Source organism: Cucurbita pepo, chromosome LG18 (assembly GCF_002806865.2).
Source record: "Cucurbita pepo subsp. pepo cultivar mu-cu-16 chromosome LG18, ASM280686v2, whole genome shotgun sequence".
Classification (NCBI taxonomy): Eukaryota; Viridiplantae; Streptophyta; class Magnoliopsida; order Cucurbitales; family Cucurbitaceae; genus Cucurbita; species Cucurbita pepo.
Genome location: NC_036655.1, coordinates 2,523,628 through 2,539,388, shown reverse-complemented (window position 1 = coordinate 2,539,388; position 15,761 = coordinate 2,523,628). Strand labels below are relative to the sequence as shown.

General features: G+C 38.9%; 1 protein-coding gene across 1 annotated transcript; it reads left to right on the top strand.

The window, feature by feature from the left end:
* Positions 1 to 3,687: 3,687 nt before the first annotated feature.
* On the top strand, positions 3,688 to 15,519 carry LOC111780489. Its single transcript, XM_023660909.1, has 16 exons — positions 3,688 to 3,940; positions 5,165 to 5,239; positions 6,421 to 6,509; positions 7,969 to 8,053; positions 8,300 to 8,381; positions 9,066 to 9,154; positions 9,926 to 10,165; positions 10,273 to 10,332; positions 10,458 to 10,505; positions 11,868 to 12,000; positions 12,085 to 12,161; positions 12,488 to 12,583; positions 13,200 to 13,270; positions 13,365 to 13,455; positions 13,530 to 13,636; positions 15,134 to 15,519. The coding sequence occupies exons 1-16, from the start codon at positions 3,773 to 3,775 to the stop codon at positions 15,219 to 15,221; spliced, it is 1,599 nt and encodes a 532-aa protein (XP_023516677.1). The 5' UTR covers positions 3,688 to 3,772; the 3' UTR covers positions 15,222 to 15,519.
* Positions 15,520 to 15,761: the final 242 nt, after the last annotated feature.

The following is a 15,761-nucleotide window of genomic DNA, read 5'->3' as shown; positions in this document are numbered from 1 at the left end:
TTTTTTTTTTTTTTTTTTTTTTTTTTTTTTTTTTTTTTTTTTTTTTTTTTTTTTTTTTTTATGACTGTTCTCTTGTGTTTTACTACACATTTCCTAGAGGATGAACCTTGTATGTAATGTAACCACAAAGTTTTATTGTGGTAGCTAAATGGCACCTAAGAGGAGTAGAACCTATCTCGGGCCTGGACCTAGAAGGGGAAGAAGAAGAGTCGCTCTGGACATTGATGTCCCGCCTCCTGAGGCGGAACAACCCGTACTTGAACCTCAAGAGGAGGTTGAGGAAATGCCTGCATGGTTTGAATGTCCTATACCACGGGCACCAAGGTCAGGAATGAGCGAGAAGAAAGCAGTGACTCAAGAATTACCTGAGGTAGACTCTACTGCTCCTCCTCTTGAAACTGTCCCATCAGTGCCCACCAATAATGTGGAGGTTCCACCTAAGCAGCCAACAGCTATCCTCTCTGCAGATGTAGTATAGTCATTTATGTTAACCTCTATGGAAAACCAGGCTCAATTGGCTCAGATGATGCAGACACTGGTCACCAACCAGGCTATGATGCAACAGGCGATACAACAGACAACATTACAACAGACAACTTTACAGCAGACAACAATGCAACAGGCTGCAACGCAACAGGCAGCGATGCAACAGACAGCATTGCTGGGGAATAGAGACTCTGGAACTATGACCATAGAGGCTCGATATCTTAAGGACTTCCAGAGACAAAAACCGCCTTCCTTTGAAGGTGGCAAGATAGATCCTATTGCAGCAGAAAATTGGCTGGAGGCTATGGAAAAGGCCTTCTTTTACATGAATTGTCCACTGGAATATCAGGTCCATTGCGGAACATATATGCTGGAGGGAGAGGCACATTTATGGTGGAAGGGTGCTAAAAAAATGATTGCACCACTTGGAGAATCTATCACTTGGTGTCAGTTCAAAGAGGCCTACCTCCGCAAATACTATCCATACGCTGCTAGAATGAAGCTGCAAGCAGCATTTCATGAACTCAAGCAGGGCGATCTATCTGTGGAGGATTACGATCAGGAATTTAATAGGCTGGCTAGATTCTCCCCTATATATGTCAGTACTGAAGAGCTTAAGGCCGAACGTTTTATCGCCGGCCTAAGGGAGAGCATTAGAGGTTATGTGGCATCACAGACATCCACAGACTATACAGCAGCTCTCAAGATGGCTTCTCTCATTGACGCGCCTCGTACTGACATACTGCAAGCGGGGTCAGCCCAAAAATCCCAGATCGCAGTCCAGGGAAAACAGATAAATCGAAATCATCCCAGGACTAACAGACCACCCCGTGGTGGCACTGCCAATCGCGGAAGAACCCCAGCACTGAACAGGAATCAATGTCCTAAGTGTCAGCGTACTCACCAGGGAGAATGTCGCCTAGGGACTAATGTATGCTATAATTGTGGCCAGATGGGACACTATGCAGCAAACTGCTCTCAACGGAGAGACGATGTCACCAATCGACCTGTAGTAAAGAATCAAAGGGGTCGGGGTGCCCAACAGCAGCAGGGGCGAGCTGTAGCCCATGCAACCACAGGTAGACAGGCTGACGCACCTGACGCAGTCGTTACAGGTACACTACCCGTCTTTGGTCACTTAGCTTTTGTACTATTTGATTCGGGTTCTACACACTCATTTGTGTCCGAGGAATTCGTTGACCTAGCACACCTAGAAAAAGAACCCTTGGAGACCATTCTATCAGTGTCCACCCCTGCTCACGAGTTATTAATGGCTACACATAGAGTTAAAGGAGGTAATGTGACAGTGTCGGGACGAGTCATAGAAGCTACTTTAATAGTTTTAAGCATGCAAGACTACGACATCATTTTGGGTATGGATTGGCTAGGCGAGAATCGCGCTCTTATTGATTGTGAAACTCGAATAGTTACTTTCAGGCTCCCGTCAGGGGATAGTTTTTCATATAAGGGAGCCACTTCCAAAAGAACCCCAAGTGTCGTAACTGCACTTAAGGCTAGAAAGATGATCCGCGGTGGTGCAAGTGCATTTTTAGCTAGTGTGACCCTAGATAGCAGTAATGAACAGGCAGTCTCGTCAGTGCACATTGTCAGGGAATTCGTTGATGTTTTTCCTGAGGATTTGCCAAGTTTGCCCCCTGTTAGGGAAGTTGATTTCGGGATCGACCTAGAACCAGGAACTGCGCCGATCTCCAAGACACCCTACAGAATGGCACCTGCAGAACTCAGGGAATTGAAGGAACAGTTACAGGACCTATTGGATAAGGGTTTCATACGACCCAGTGTGTCGCCCTGGGGAGCCCCTGTTCTGTTTGTCAAGAAAAAGGATGGATCCCTGCGCCTGTGTATAGATTACAGAGATTTGAATAAGGTCACCATAAAGAATAGGTACCCCCTTCCGAGGATCGACGACTTGTTTGACCAACTGCGGGGAGCATCGATATTCTCTAAAATTGACTTGAGGTCAGGATATCATCAATTGAGAATAAGAGAAGAAGATATTCCCAAAACAGCTTTTAGAAGTCACTATGGACATTATGAATTTCTCGTCATGTCCTTTGGACTTACCAATGCACCAGCCGTCTTCATGGAACTAATGAACAGGGTGTTTAAGGAATTCTTAGACACTTTTGTTATAGTGTTTATTGATGATATTCTGGTGTACTCTAAGTCCGAAGCAGAGCACGAAGAACATTTGAGAAAAGTTCTGACCATACTGAGAACACAGCGACTGTACGCCAAGTTTTCCAAGTGTGAATTTTGGCTGTCTGAGGTAGCGTTTTTGGGTCATGTGGTGTCTAGTAGTGGAATCACAGTGGACCCAGCTAAGATCGAGGCAGTGATGAAGTGGCCAAGACCGACCACAGTCACTGAGGTACGGTGTTTTCTCTCTCTTTTACAATCATCTCTCTCATTATTTTGGTCGATGATTGTTGCACGCCCCTCGCCTTAACCTCGATCATGTGTTGTCCTTACCAATTGTCGACCAAAGCCATCGTGTGAGAAAGAGAAACACAAGGACGGTTTATTCATTATTTTATCCTTCTTTATCTCTCGAGTTTGCAATTTGCTCCTCTTTCACAATGGTTGAGTTATAGTACAACAACCATGGACTCTAATTGTAACGAAACGGAATAAAAAAACCGATGTCGCTAGCGAGGTTGTGAAAATTCCAGCAGTCGTCGAAATTTTCGGATATCACTACCACGACCTCGGCAGATCGTCCCCAGACGTTCCCTCCCTTCTCCAGCCTTCAGCCAATGTCTCGAACACCTGCACAGAGGAAGAAAAGACTAGAAAAATCGAGAGAGGGAGAGAGAGAGATTTCATAGTTTTTCCAGTAAGAACTCGCGCCTCCAACGAACTCACGACCATACCTGAAATCCTACACTTCAGCAAACCCTCAGAACTCACCTGTAAGGATAGGAACCACAAAATGAAGAGAGAAAAGGATGGAAGATGAACGGTTTTGTCTCGTCGGACATAAACGCCGGTGAAACAGAGATATTCGATCTAGCAAACGAAAGACAAGCAAACACGCAGAGGATTAACACAACCATTACTCTAGGAAGAGAGGGCTAACGAGCCAAGAAACACCTTGTCAATTCAACTCTGGGTGCGCAAGTTCGAACCTTAGTACGTATAGAACAGTGGCTACAATTTTAAGCAGAGGGCACCCGCCAGTTTGCATAGAAACTCAGTCTGTTCCAGTTCCAATCGACTCAGTGACGGCCACAGTGTGGGTTCGACGGAGTTTGTGAGAGGGACAATGAAAGAAGGCAAGGAGGAGACTGAGTTCGTCTCTCCAGGTGAAGTTCTCGGAAAAATTTCGGACTTAAAAGCTGGAAGAGGCGCTTATGTTGCCAACAACACTGTTTATGCTTCTCTTTCTGGTTTCCGCCGCATTATTCCCCCTCCGACTGCCTCTTCGGATTTGGTACACTCGTTTTCTTCTGTTCATTGTGTTTTGTAGTTTGGGATTTGTTTGTTTGTTTGTTTTGTTGTTATTATTATGAGTTTTGTTTTGGAATTTAAGGCGGTTTTGCGGTGATTTAGCAAAGGAAAGGAATTCTATACGATGTATTTCGATTTTTCAGTCTCGAGGAAGGAAAACAAGCGTTGTGGATGTTGGGAGATTCATCATCTAATGCGCTTTCCTCCGAGCCTTGTTATAGTTTCTTGGCTAGGTGATACTCCGGCGGTTTAATTTTGACGCCGTAGAAGATTTAACTAAGGTTAAGCAAGATTCATCATCATGCCTATGATAATTTAGCATTACACAATTTTTGTTTTGTTTTGTTCTTTTTTTATAAGAAACAAAACTTTTATTATCAAAGGAGAATTAGAAAATGAAGGGGAGATGAGATATGAGTACGAATCGTCGGGGAGAAGAATGCTCTACATGATCTGGGTCCAAGGACCTTTAAACGAGCTTGCACTTTTCATAGGAGTCCTCCACCATTTCGCATTACATTTATATTTAGAAACAATGGTATTGATATTGACCCATGAACATTTACTTTGTTGGAATAGCACACTTCTCCAATGGTATGATATTGTCCACTTTTGACGTACGCCTCTATGAATTTGCCTTTTGGGTCTATCCAAAATGTAGAACATGAATGATTCTTCACCTCTTCTAGCCAATATAGGACTTACATTTGCATTCCAACATATTCGTAGATAGTTTGATGCATGATTATAAGAAATTATTGTTGAGAGCTGAACAAATATTTAATACTAATAAGAATAACTGAAAGAACTGTTTAGTTTTGGTGTTCGGTGAAGAAACTGTTACCTTGGTGTATTATTGTATTATATTAGGGACAGGACCAAAGGTGAAGTTTTCCACGTATTTTCTCTTATAACTCTGACTGAATAAAACAGGGGAGTCTTAAACCCAATTCTTTGGTTTTCTTCCCTTTGCTTTTAAGCATAACCATGCCATCTGAAATTTAAACCTCAGACTTCATACTGGTCATGGAAGCATGTTATAATGGCTACTTTNTTAACCTCAGACTTCCTACTGGTCATGGAAGCATGTTATAATGGCTACTTTATTTTCATTTATCAGTTCTTTTCAACATCTGTACCTCCAGTTATTTATTTATTTATATAAATCTCTATGTTGTTTACAACTATGGCTGATCTGCATTATTAGAAATCAACTGTGGAAGTGACTGGTCATAAGGCCCATGGAGCTGTTCCAGCTCCTGGATCTATTGTCATTGCTCGAGTAAGTTCCTCACTGCCTTTGTCATTTATTTGTGCATGATATTTAAATACCATCACTCTTTAATTTTAGTGCCTGCTGATGTACGGTATACCTGCTTCCACCCCCGTTTTTCTCTTTCCCCACCTGCTTTTAATTTTGGTATGGTAAACCTGTTGGCAAAAGTAATTTTGCATCTTTGGCGTATTAGTCTCTTTTCATTTCTTCAATGAAACGTGTTATTTCTTTTTGTAGATGAATAATCAACCTTTCATTCAAAAAATAAATGAAAGAATTAAGGGCATACAAAAATAGAATACCCACCAAAGAGAGACAACTTACAAAAAAGGCCTCCAGTCTAGCAAAATAAGGCCAAACAAATAATTACAAGATCAAACTTCAGACGGAGGTCTCTTAAAACCTCTAAAAATCCTAGTGTTTCTCTCTCCACAACCCTTCCAACTTGCCACAAAAGCATTCTTTTCTCTCGCAATAGAGGATGGAGCAAGATCTCCTCAACCATATCTCTACAACATCTAAGTCTGGCTAAAGCTAACATCAAGCTCCTCCAAAAATTGACTCCAAACTGAAACGTTCTGTTTCTTGTTTAAAAGAAATTAATTTTGCATCTTTGCTGTGCTAAGCTCTTAGTCAAGTCATAAGTAGTACTGGAAAGAATAGTCATGGGGACGCTTGTAGTAACAGGTAGAATCTTTTGCAGACGACTTAAATATGTGAAAGGGTGATTAAATTGCAAACTTGCATTGTTGCTAGGTTCGATCTGTTGCGAATCCAGTTTCTTCTTAGGAAAATAAAAGTATATTAAGAAAATACTAAGGAAAACTTTGGATAAAAACAGTCGAGTTTCAAATGGGAAATAGAAAAACAGCTTTCCTTAATAGGAGGATTGTACATAATAAACAAAAGTAGAAAAGAAAACAGAAAAAAACCCAACCATAAACGATAAGCTTTTAAATTTAAAATAAGACGACAGACGGCTGTGATTATTCGTTTTGCCTTTTCAGTCTTCTGGACACTACTAATTGAGGCTTACACCTTTAAGGCCTCAAGGGTGGCGTAAGCCTCCAATACTCTTAACTCTCAACTTGTTAGTAGTAGTTTNGTATCCGTTTTGATTGATGTTTACATTATTACTCTACGGAAGTTTCGGACAGTATTTCTTATTATTCTTCCATTAATTGTAGGTCACAAAAGTAATGTCTAGAATGGCATCAGCTGATATCATGTGTGTTGGTCCGAATTCTGTGAAGGAGAAGTTTACTGGAATTATAAGGTTTGAAATGTTCTTTTATGAAGCTTTTATTTATTCAGAATTTTTTACATATCTTATCTTCTTTGGTGTGAAAAGCTCTTCAACCATGTTCCAATTTTTTTTTTTTTTTTTTTTTTTTTTTTTTTTTTTTTTTTTTTTTTTTNATATTGCATGGAAATCAAATAATTAAGTTCCATGTAAATTCGGTCAAAATTTATGTTGATGGAAACATTGTTTTAGCAAGCCTGGAAAATATGCACCTGTTGTGTACCTTGGCTACGTAAAGCACCTCAAGCACTTAACATTGTTGAGCATGAGCTTCTTGCGTACGATTTGTTTAATAAATTAGGAATAAATTAAGTTAAGAAAAACCTACACAAGAACATTGTTAATTTCCTTCATTTGTTCATTTGACCTCTCTTGAAGCCTAGGTGCATGTCCCATGTCTGTGGGTTGGACGTTTGGAGCATTTCCAAGACATGGCTGTGTCCAACATTGACCCTTTGTGAAAAAAAAAAAAAAGGTTTCCCTGCTTCCTAGGGAACAACCATTCACATATATTGAGATAAATCTTCTGCGAGCTGGAAGTAATAAATGGGTTGTGTTATAGTCATTTGTTTTAGAAGAATCTTTTTTCTTTCTTTCTTTCTTTTTTGGTATTAGTGAGGGATACCTTGCGTACATTTCAACTACTTTCATGAGATAGCTGCTTAACCCTTCCACATTTTATTATCAAGGGAACTCGTAGGACCTATCCTTTCTAAACTCTTTATCATATAATTTAGCTCTTATTGACCATTAGGCCAACTCAGAGTGGTTCGAACATCACTCCTCTTGAGCACAAGGAGACCTAAGATTTCATTTGGATAAATCAATATCCTATCTCGTGGAATTTACTAGAAGTCTTTTGTGAGATCTTCCGTCACAAATAGGTCGGGATTGTTTTGTATTGCCATGGGCTCTCTTCATCTGAATATCAATACTAGTAAGGAGATACCTTACATATTCTTTCACTTTTTCTCAACCAAAGTTTTGTAATTCATTAAAGAAAAAAAAAAAGAAAGAAGGAAAGTGGGGTGTGCCAACTGTCAAAGTATTTGGCTTCAATTTCTGTGTGCTTGTTACAACCAATGCCAATTCCCACTAGAATTTGGGAAGACGTCCCTTTGAGTTTTTATTGAAGGCTTGCTAAATCAGACGTGTACGACTTGAACATGGTGGGGGTGGAAAGCTCATTTAAGTATGCCCATTTCATTCCTATGTGACATTCTTTTACCTTCTTAATTTTTATGGAAATTGTTTCATAATATATAATGATGGAAGTGGCAAACAAGGAATGTTTTTGTTTTTCATCTTGTTATAATGGTGTAATTAAATAATTGAGAGACTTCTATTTGAAATGTCTTTTAATCTATTCTGTTTGGGAAATATTTTACACTGGAATATCATTCATGCTTTCTGTCTTAAATCATGTCTATAGGCAACAAGACGTTCGAGCAACGGAGATTGATAAAGTAGATATGCATTTATCATTTCGTCCTGGTGACATTGTCAAAGCTCTTGTTTTATCCTTTCTGTCTGAATTTTAGATATGATCATTCATGCTTTCATTATTTTTCCCACTCAATCTTCCTATAGGAAACAAGAATTGGCAAGAGCGAAGCGTTGTTTTCTGGATGGGGACAATTTTATTTCATCTTTTTGGTGTTGGATTTAGTTCATTGCTCGCACTAATGAAATTTTCTTGGATGTTTTGATTCTGAGTGTATTTCTTACCTCAAATTTCCTTGACAAAAGGTTCTCTCCAAAAGCTTTCTCTTGTAGATGCAAGGGCCTATCATCTATCAACTGCAAAAAACGAACTCGGCGTCGTCTCTGCCGAAAGTACAGCAGGTATAAACAGTATGGTACTTTCATAATCGTTGTTCCTATCTTGTCGTCTTGATCATGAAAGAGCTTGAGCCATAGATGTCCAACTGGTATTTTAGTACTTTGAATGTTCTGTTATTACTTGATTAGGAATGAATATAGATCTCCATAAGCATGCCTCTTTTTCTTGTTCTTACCCACCCCAAAATACGAAATTGTATTGATACTTAGTATAAAAAAAAACATCGAGTAAATAAAAAAAAATCGAAATGGATAAAGAAATAGTGGGTTCCTTCGTTTCTATGGTTACTTCTTAAACGGTGAGGTCCTCTCTATACACCGGAGCTCCTTCTTTTATTTCATCAATGTTATTGTTAACTTGTACAGTTCACCCTCTTTGGCTCTACCCATGAATTAGCTAGTAATCGGTCTTTCACAACGAGATCTACCTATACAGTAACGGTATTTAATTATGAAGATTAGTTGGGTAGCTGACCCTCTTAGTCCGTTCTTGGAAGAATAAGGCCATAATTCAAAATGCCAATTCTTGTGTACTTGGTTCATGATTTTAAGGGCTTGATGTAGCTAATGTTTTGAAAGGCGCCATCTGTGAAGCCCACAAAAGGCTATTGCGTTTTATTGTGTTTGAGCTTTGAAAAAACACTGGTTGTATGTAACTCTTCTATTATGGATTGAATGTTATTTTAGGTGCAGTGATGGTTCCCATAAGTTGGACAGAAATGCAGTGTCCATTAACGGCCCAAATTCAGCAAAGAAAAGTTGCCAAAGTTGGAGGATGATGTCTAGGGACAAACCTATTCCTTTTTTCTTGTAGTTTTTCATTTATAATGTCGGGGATCGAATATGAAAAATCCGCACGCTTCATTATGGTAATTGTATAGTTCAGGTGGGGTCCTTCATTTTGAGACGGGGATGAGAGGAAGATGATTATTATTAACGGTTACATAGAGATGTCCAAAGGATTGACATGACAAAGATAAGGAAGTCTTCTCTGTCTCCATCCCGGTCACCTATTCATTTTTTATCTCCATGAAATTTCTATTTATTTTTACAGGCATCGGAGCGTGAATTCTCTAGAGAATTTGTGAAAATTGAGCTCGGCAAGTGAACATTATATTATTTTTTAAATGGTCTTTTGAAGAAGCTTTTTAATGTATGATTTTCATTTTTCAATATAAACTATTAATTGGCGTGATTTATTCCTATTATTAGAAATTAGAGATGAACACATTTGTAATAAATTATTATTTATTGATAAAAGAATATATAAAATTAATCTATGTCTAAATTATAATAGTAATTTATTTATTTTTATTATAATTTGTAAAATATTTATTTATTTACTTTTAAATGTTTAATTAAGATTTAACATTCAAATATATATATATATATATTTTTGAAAATTATATTTCAAATAGTTTTAAATTATTTTAAGATTGGTTGGAAAGTAAATAATAAAAAAATAATTATGAAATTAAATAAATATATTTATATTATATTTTAAGCTAATTAAAAAAAAAAAAAANTCCAGTGGCTGACACTGAACACACCAGATTCTCTCTTACTCACCTCCAATGGCTTCTCTTCACCTTCTTCAACCTCTCACTTTTCTCTCTTCCCATTCTGCCCCTCTCTTTTCCCAATATTCCCATCCGATCCGCTTCAAACCCTCCTTTGCCCAAAAGCCCCTTTCACCAAAACCCCTCACTCTTCCCTTTGCTCTCGCCGAATCCGACTCCGCCAAGTCCTTAGAACCCGACCCCCAAGTTCTCCTTCAAGAACTGGCCGTAAGTATGGGCTTCATCTCAACTTTTCCCCCTCGATTTCGTTAAGTTCATATCCAATTTTCTGTTAGGGTTTTGATTGTTTGTGGCTGTTTTAATTTTATGTACAGGACAGTTTTGATCTCTCGCGAGATTACTTCGAAAAACTTCCCCGTGATCTTCGTCTTGATGTAAGAGGAAGTTGTAGATTCGATGTGTTTTGTTTTGTTGTTGTGTCATTCTGTAGCTCTGTTCTTCATGTTCTTCGGTTTTTGGGATTGAGATTAATACCGACAACGTTGCTTTGTATGTGAAGCTCAATGATGCTGCGTTTGATCTCTCTAATGGACCCGTTATTGATGAGGTACCGTTTCTGTTCTTCTCGCTTGTATCTTTGCTTGTTTAGGCGTGTTCATATCCATTTTGGTTTCGTTACCGGATTAGAAAATGATGCTTATTAGTGATTTCTTTTACCTTGTGTTTGGAATGACTTCTGGAAGGTTAACAGTGCTTTTAGCTGCACTTTTTCAAAAGTTATCCAAAATACACTCAAGAGAGTTAGCTTTCAAAAGTGTAACAGACCGAGTCCATCGCGTGTAGATATTGTCCTATTTGGATTTTCCCTTCTGGGTTTTCCCTCAAGGTTTTACAACGCGTCGGTTAGGGAGAGGTTTCTACACCCTTAGAAAGAATGTTTCGTTCCCTTTTCCAACTGAGGTGGGATCTCCTAGAAAGGCTTGCGTATAGTTCATTTATTACTAACTATCGTAGAAAATGTAACAAAAAAAAATTATCAACGTAAGGACAGTTCAACTGGTAAAGACAAATGTATTACTGACTATCGTAGAAGTCGAGTGTTTGAAACCCCATATCTATATTGTTGTTGAACCCAAAAAGAATGTGACAATGAAATTATCGAGAAGAAACAAGAAAATTAGAAAAAATTGTTAGGGGAGGATGCTATCATAAGTTGGCATTTGTTGAAAATTGTTGGGAGAGAAGTCTCACATTGGTTAACTAAGGGGTTGATCATGGGTGTAAGGAATGCATTTCTATTGGTATGAGGTTTTTTGGGAAAACCAAAAGCAAAGCCACGAGAGCTTATGCTCAAAGTGGACAATACCATACCATTGTGGAGAGTCGTGATTTCTAACATGTTAACAGAGTCATGCCCTTAACTTAACCATGTCAATAGAATCCTCAAATGTCAAACAAAGAAGTTGTGAGAGTCTCAATGGTGTAGTAAAAAATGACTCAAGTGTCAAACAAAAGGTGTACTTTGTTCGAGAGCTCCAAAGAAGGAGTCGAGCCTCAATTAAGGGGATACTATTCGAAGGTCCATAAGCCTCAAGGGAGGCTCTATGGTGTACTTTGTCCGAGAGGATTGTTGGGAGATGAGTCCCACATCAGCTAATTAAAGGGTTGATCATGAGCTTATAAGTAAAGAATACATTTCCATTGGTACGAGGCCTTTTGGGAAAACCAAAAGCAAAGCCATGAGAGCTTATGCTCAAAGTGGACAATATCATACCATTGTGGATGTCATGGTTCCTAACCGCACCCTCTCTGCTACACATGCTTTTTTTCTTATTGTATCTCGTCTTTCTTATTGTAAAACCGTCATAATAGGATGAACGCATTGATTTTCGACTCTCAACTTGAAATAAATGTGGATTCTCTGCTATAAATTTGTGATGTACTGAGAATGTTAGAATCTCTGCTTCAGTGTGGTCAAGAAATGGGTGAAATATTGCTAAATCTCTCTCGAGCATGGGAAGTAGCTGACACCTCCACTTCACATACTTTAGTAAGCAAGCTCCCCTCGTTGGTGCAATCTTTGACTGAAAATTACAAGTCAGGCAAGAACAGGACTCAAGGAAATTGATACTCAAGTATTTTGTGAAGAAATAAATGTGACCTTTGTTTGGTCTCTCTCTATTTAGGACTTGGCAAGCGTTTGATATCTGCTGGAAGAAGGTTCCAATCAATGGGACAGTACGGTCAGGGCGAACTACAGAAGGTACCTCGTAAACCCGAAATTACTTTTTCATGATCAAAGCTTTTGTGTTCATCAATCATATTGTATGAATTTTTTGAGTTAATGTGCCAAAAGATTTGAGGTTGCTTAGAGATTCTGTTCACTATCTATGGTTTCCTATTCTCTACATAATTGGAAAGTTAATGACGTTATGTATTCCTTCTCGAGGTCGAGGAAATATCAACGTGTTAGGTTCTACCCTGTAATTTTGTTCATAGGAAAATGGAAAATCGAACTATAAATCTCGTCGGTACAAAATGTTATCATTCAAGTTTTTCTAAGTTTCTTGGAAGTTTTCACAATTGTAGATTGCCAAAGCAATGAACACAACTGGAAAGCTTCTGTCTGCATCATCTGCTCCGAAAGTAGCCGAACAGCCGAAGAACGAAACCAGAATGTTTAAGGTAGGTTTGAACTTTATATTCGATGCAACGTATAAATTACAGATAAACCATTATTTTGCCGATTTGAACCATCTTGAACAAGTTCAAGTAATTGTACTAGCCCAAGCTTACCGCTAGTAAATATTGTCCTCTTTGAGCTTTCCCTTTCGGGCTTTTTCTCAAGGTTTTTAAAACGCGTCTATTAGGGAGAGGTTTCCACAGTCTTATAAAGAATGTTCCGTTCTCCTTCCCAACTGACGTGGGATCTTACAATCCACTCCCTTTTGGGGCCCAAGGTCCTTGCTGTCACTGTTCCCTTCTCCAATCGATGTGTGGCCCCTAATCCATCCTCGACAGGGCCTAGCGTCCTTGCTAGCACACCACCTCATGTCCACCCCCTTTTGGGGCTCAACTTCCTTGCTGATATATCGCCCGGTGTCTGACTCTGATACCATTTGTAATAGCCCAAGCCCACCGCTAGCAGATACTGTTCTCTTCGGGCTTTTCTTTCGGGCTTTTCCTCAAGGTTTTTTAAAACGCGTCTACTATGAAGAGGTTTTCGCACCCTTATAAAGAACGTTTCGTTCTCCTCCTCAACTGATGTGGGATCTCACAGTAATGTTGTTCCACTCTTCAGTTCGGAGAGCTTCAAGTTGAACTGACTGCCGATAAGGCGAACATCGGTGCAGCAATTGGTGTCGTATTTGGGTAATCACCACTCGTTTTAACTCGATTCTTCAATTATTTCTTCATTTATCAGATGACAAGCATATCCCTTTCATGTCTTGAATGTAAAACGCAGAGTAATTTCATGGCAACTGGGTCAGGGCGTTCAGAGCATTCCTGAGAGTTCTCTGCAGTATGCAAATGACAATGCTTTACTTCTAGCCAAGGTACTAGAACCTTATGATTATTTTGATTCTTAAGTTCAATGCTTAATGGTAATTTGATGATTTATATATCCTAGTCATTGAGAGGTGCTCTACTGGCGGTTTCGTACTCGTCGACGGTTTTGTCTGCTTTTACTGCTGTGGGATTAGTCTTACTTGCTAGACAACTTAAATCAAAGGAAGAGTAAGCTTGTCTTCTTTGTTTGTGAACTCTGTAAATGTGTTGTTTTCTGCCAAAGAACTAAGCTCCTTGCTGGGGCTTTTACTGAAAATGATATGAATCTATGTACATGACAATAATCCTGCTCGGTTATAGAATAAGAGTGGCTGATATTTTCTTTGTTTTTTCTTTTTTTCTTTTTAGTTTTGAATGAGAAACATGGGAATAGCCTTCTAGAGCCAAAAGCTGAACAAAACAACCCAAGGGACAAAGTGATAAGACATCGTTGAACACTCTCGAGTACGCCTCCTTCCAAATAAGCGACGGGATAGCTCTTGCAAGATTCATCGGAAACACTCTTTAAGTTTGCCTTTAGAAAACCACCCTGAAAAGATTTTAAAACGTGTCTGCTAGGAAGAGGTTTCCACACTCTTATAAAGAATGTTTCGTTCTTCTCCTCAATCGATGTGGGATCTCACAATCCACCCCTTTGAGGTCCAATGTCTTCGTTGGCACTCATTCCCTTTATGAATCGATGTGGGACCCCCCACCTCCCTTTAGGGCCCAGCCACCGCCTCGTGTCCACCTCCCTTCAGGGCTTAGTCTCCTCACTGGCACATCGCCCGATGTCTAGCTTTAATACCATTTGTAACGGCCCAAGCCCCACTGCTAAAAGATATTGTCTTCTTTGGACTTTCTCTCAAGGTTTTTGAAACATGTGTGCTAGGAAGAGGTTTCCACACCCGTATAAAGAATATTTCGTTCCCCTCTCCAACTGATGTGAGATCTCTTAATCCACCCCCCTTCAGGGCCCAACATCCTCGCTGACACTCATTCCCCTCTCTAATCGATGTGGGATCTCGCAATCCACCCCCTTTAAGAGCCTAGCGTTCTCGTTAGCACTCGTTTCTCTATCCAATCGAATCCACCTCCCTTTAGGGCCCCATGTTCTTATTGGCACACTGTTTGGTGTCTGGGTTTGATACCAAACTTTGTTTCAATACAGTTGAGAATATGTATGGTTAGATATCATCCGTACAGTTAGAGAAGTTGAAGAGAATCTCCTTTCCATTTTGTTCGCACATACACATCCTATTCTCTATGTTCTTGTAACTTTTGTCCTTTTTTTTTTTTTTTTTTTTATATACAATAAAGGAAATAACATTCCAAAATCTATAAAGGGACTTCATATATTTTATGTTGTTTAGCTATTCAATTTCTCTCGCTATTGGTTCGTAAGTAAAGTAGTATTAAACCAACTAATAGCATATTTGAAATGACTTTCTCAACACTTAAAATACTTCGTAAGTTATCGAAGCAGACTCTCCATAGCTGTCATTTACTTAACGCGTTTAGAATATAGATCATTTACTTGATACGTTTAGAGTATAGACGACGTTGAATGAAGATGATATTTCTAGGACTAATTAGATGCAACTATGAAAGTTGAAAATGATGATTCATGGAGCAATTGTAGATGAATTTGTTAATGGATATTGACTAAGTGTTTTTTTGTGGAAGGATTTGGAACAACAATTTGATTAGCCAATCAAATTGGTTCATCTCTCCTAAGTGGGATCATATTGAAGCATTTCACTTTCAAAAATAAAGTTCCATTTATGAACGTTGTAGTCACGGTCATGCTTGTTCAAAGCATGTTGTCTCTAGCTGCATGTCGGATGTTTCGGTCATGTTTGTCTAGGACGTGTTGTCCATGATCGGATATGCATTCCAAACCCTCTTTTACTTGCTTTCATGTTAAATAAGTGTTTAATATTTCCTGTTGTATCAATACGGAGTTGTTGTGTCAAAATGTACTAGTTGTCACCCATCAAGGCTAAAATGCCCCAAAATGTACTAGTTGTCAAATCTTTCTACCCGGTTATATGCTATCAAAGTTGTTGTTGTTGCTACTTGTTTTTTAGCTTATAACATTACTTTCTTTAAAATTGTTTTCAATGTATTTCCTCGCTCATATTTTTCAAAATATTTCTGTCAAACTAGGCTCGAGGCTCGAGTACACACCAATATTGTCTACAAAGTCCGAATTTCACACAACTAACTTGTTCGCTGTGTTAGAATAAGTGTCGCACAATCACTGTCCCGACAAGAGTGTGATTGTGACAGGTGTGACTGTATATACGTTACA

Bases quoted from the DNA above. Each gene is read 5' to 3' on its own strand.
- LOC111780489 (XM_023660909.1), top strand. From the start codon at position 3,773: ATGAAAGAAGGCAAGGAGGAGACTGAGTTCGTCTCTCCAGGTGAAGTT. The intron at 10,506-11,867 runs GTACCGTTTCTG...TCTCTGCTTCAG, and splicing joins ATGGACCCGTTATTGATGAG to TGTGGTCAAGAAATGGGTGA. The intron at 12,162-12,487 runs GTACCTCGTAAA...TCACAATTGTAG, and splicing joins GTCAGGGCGAACTACAGAAG to ATTGCCAAAGCAATGAACAC.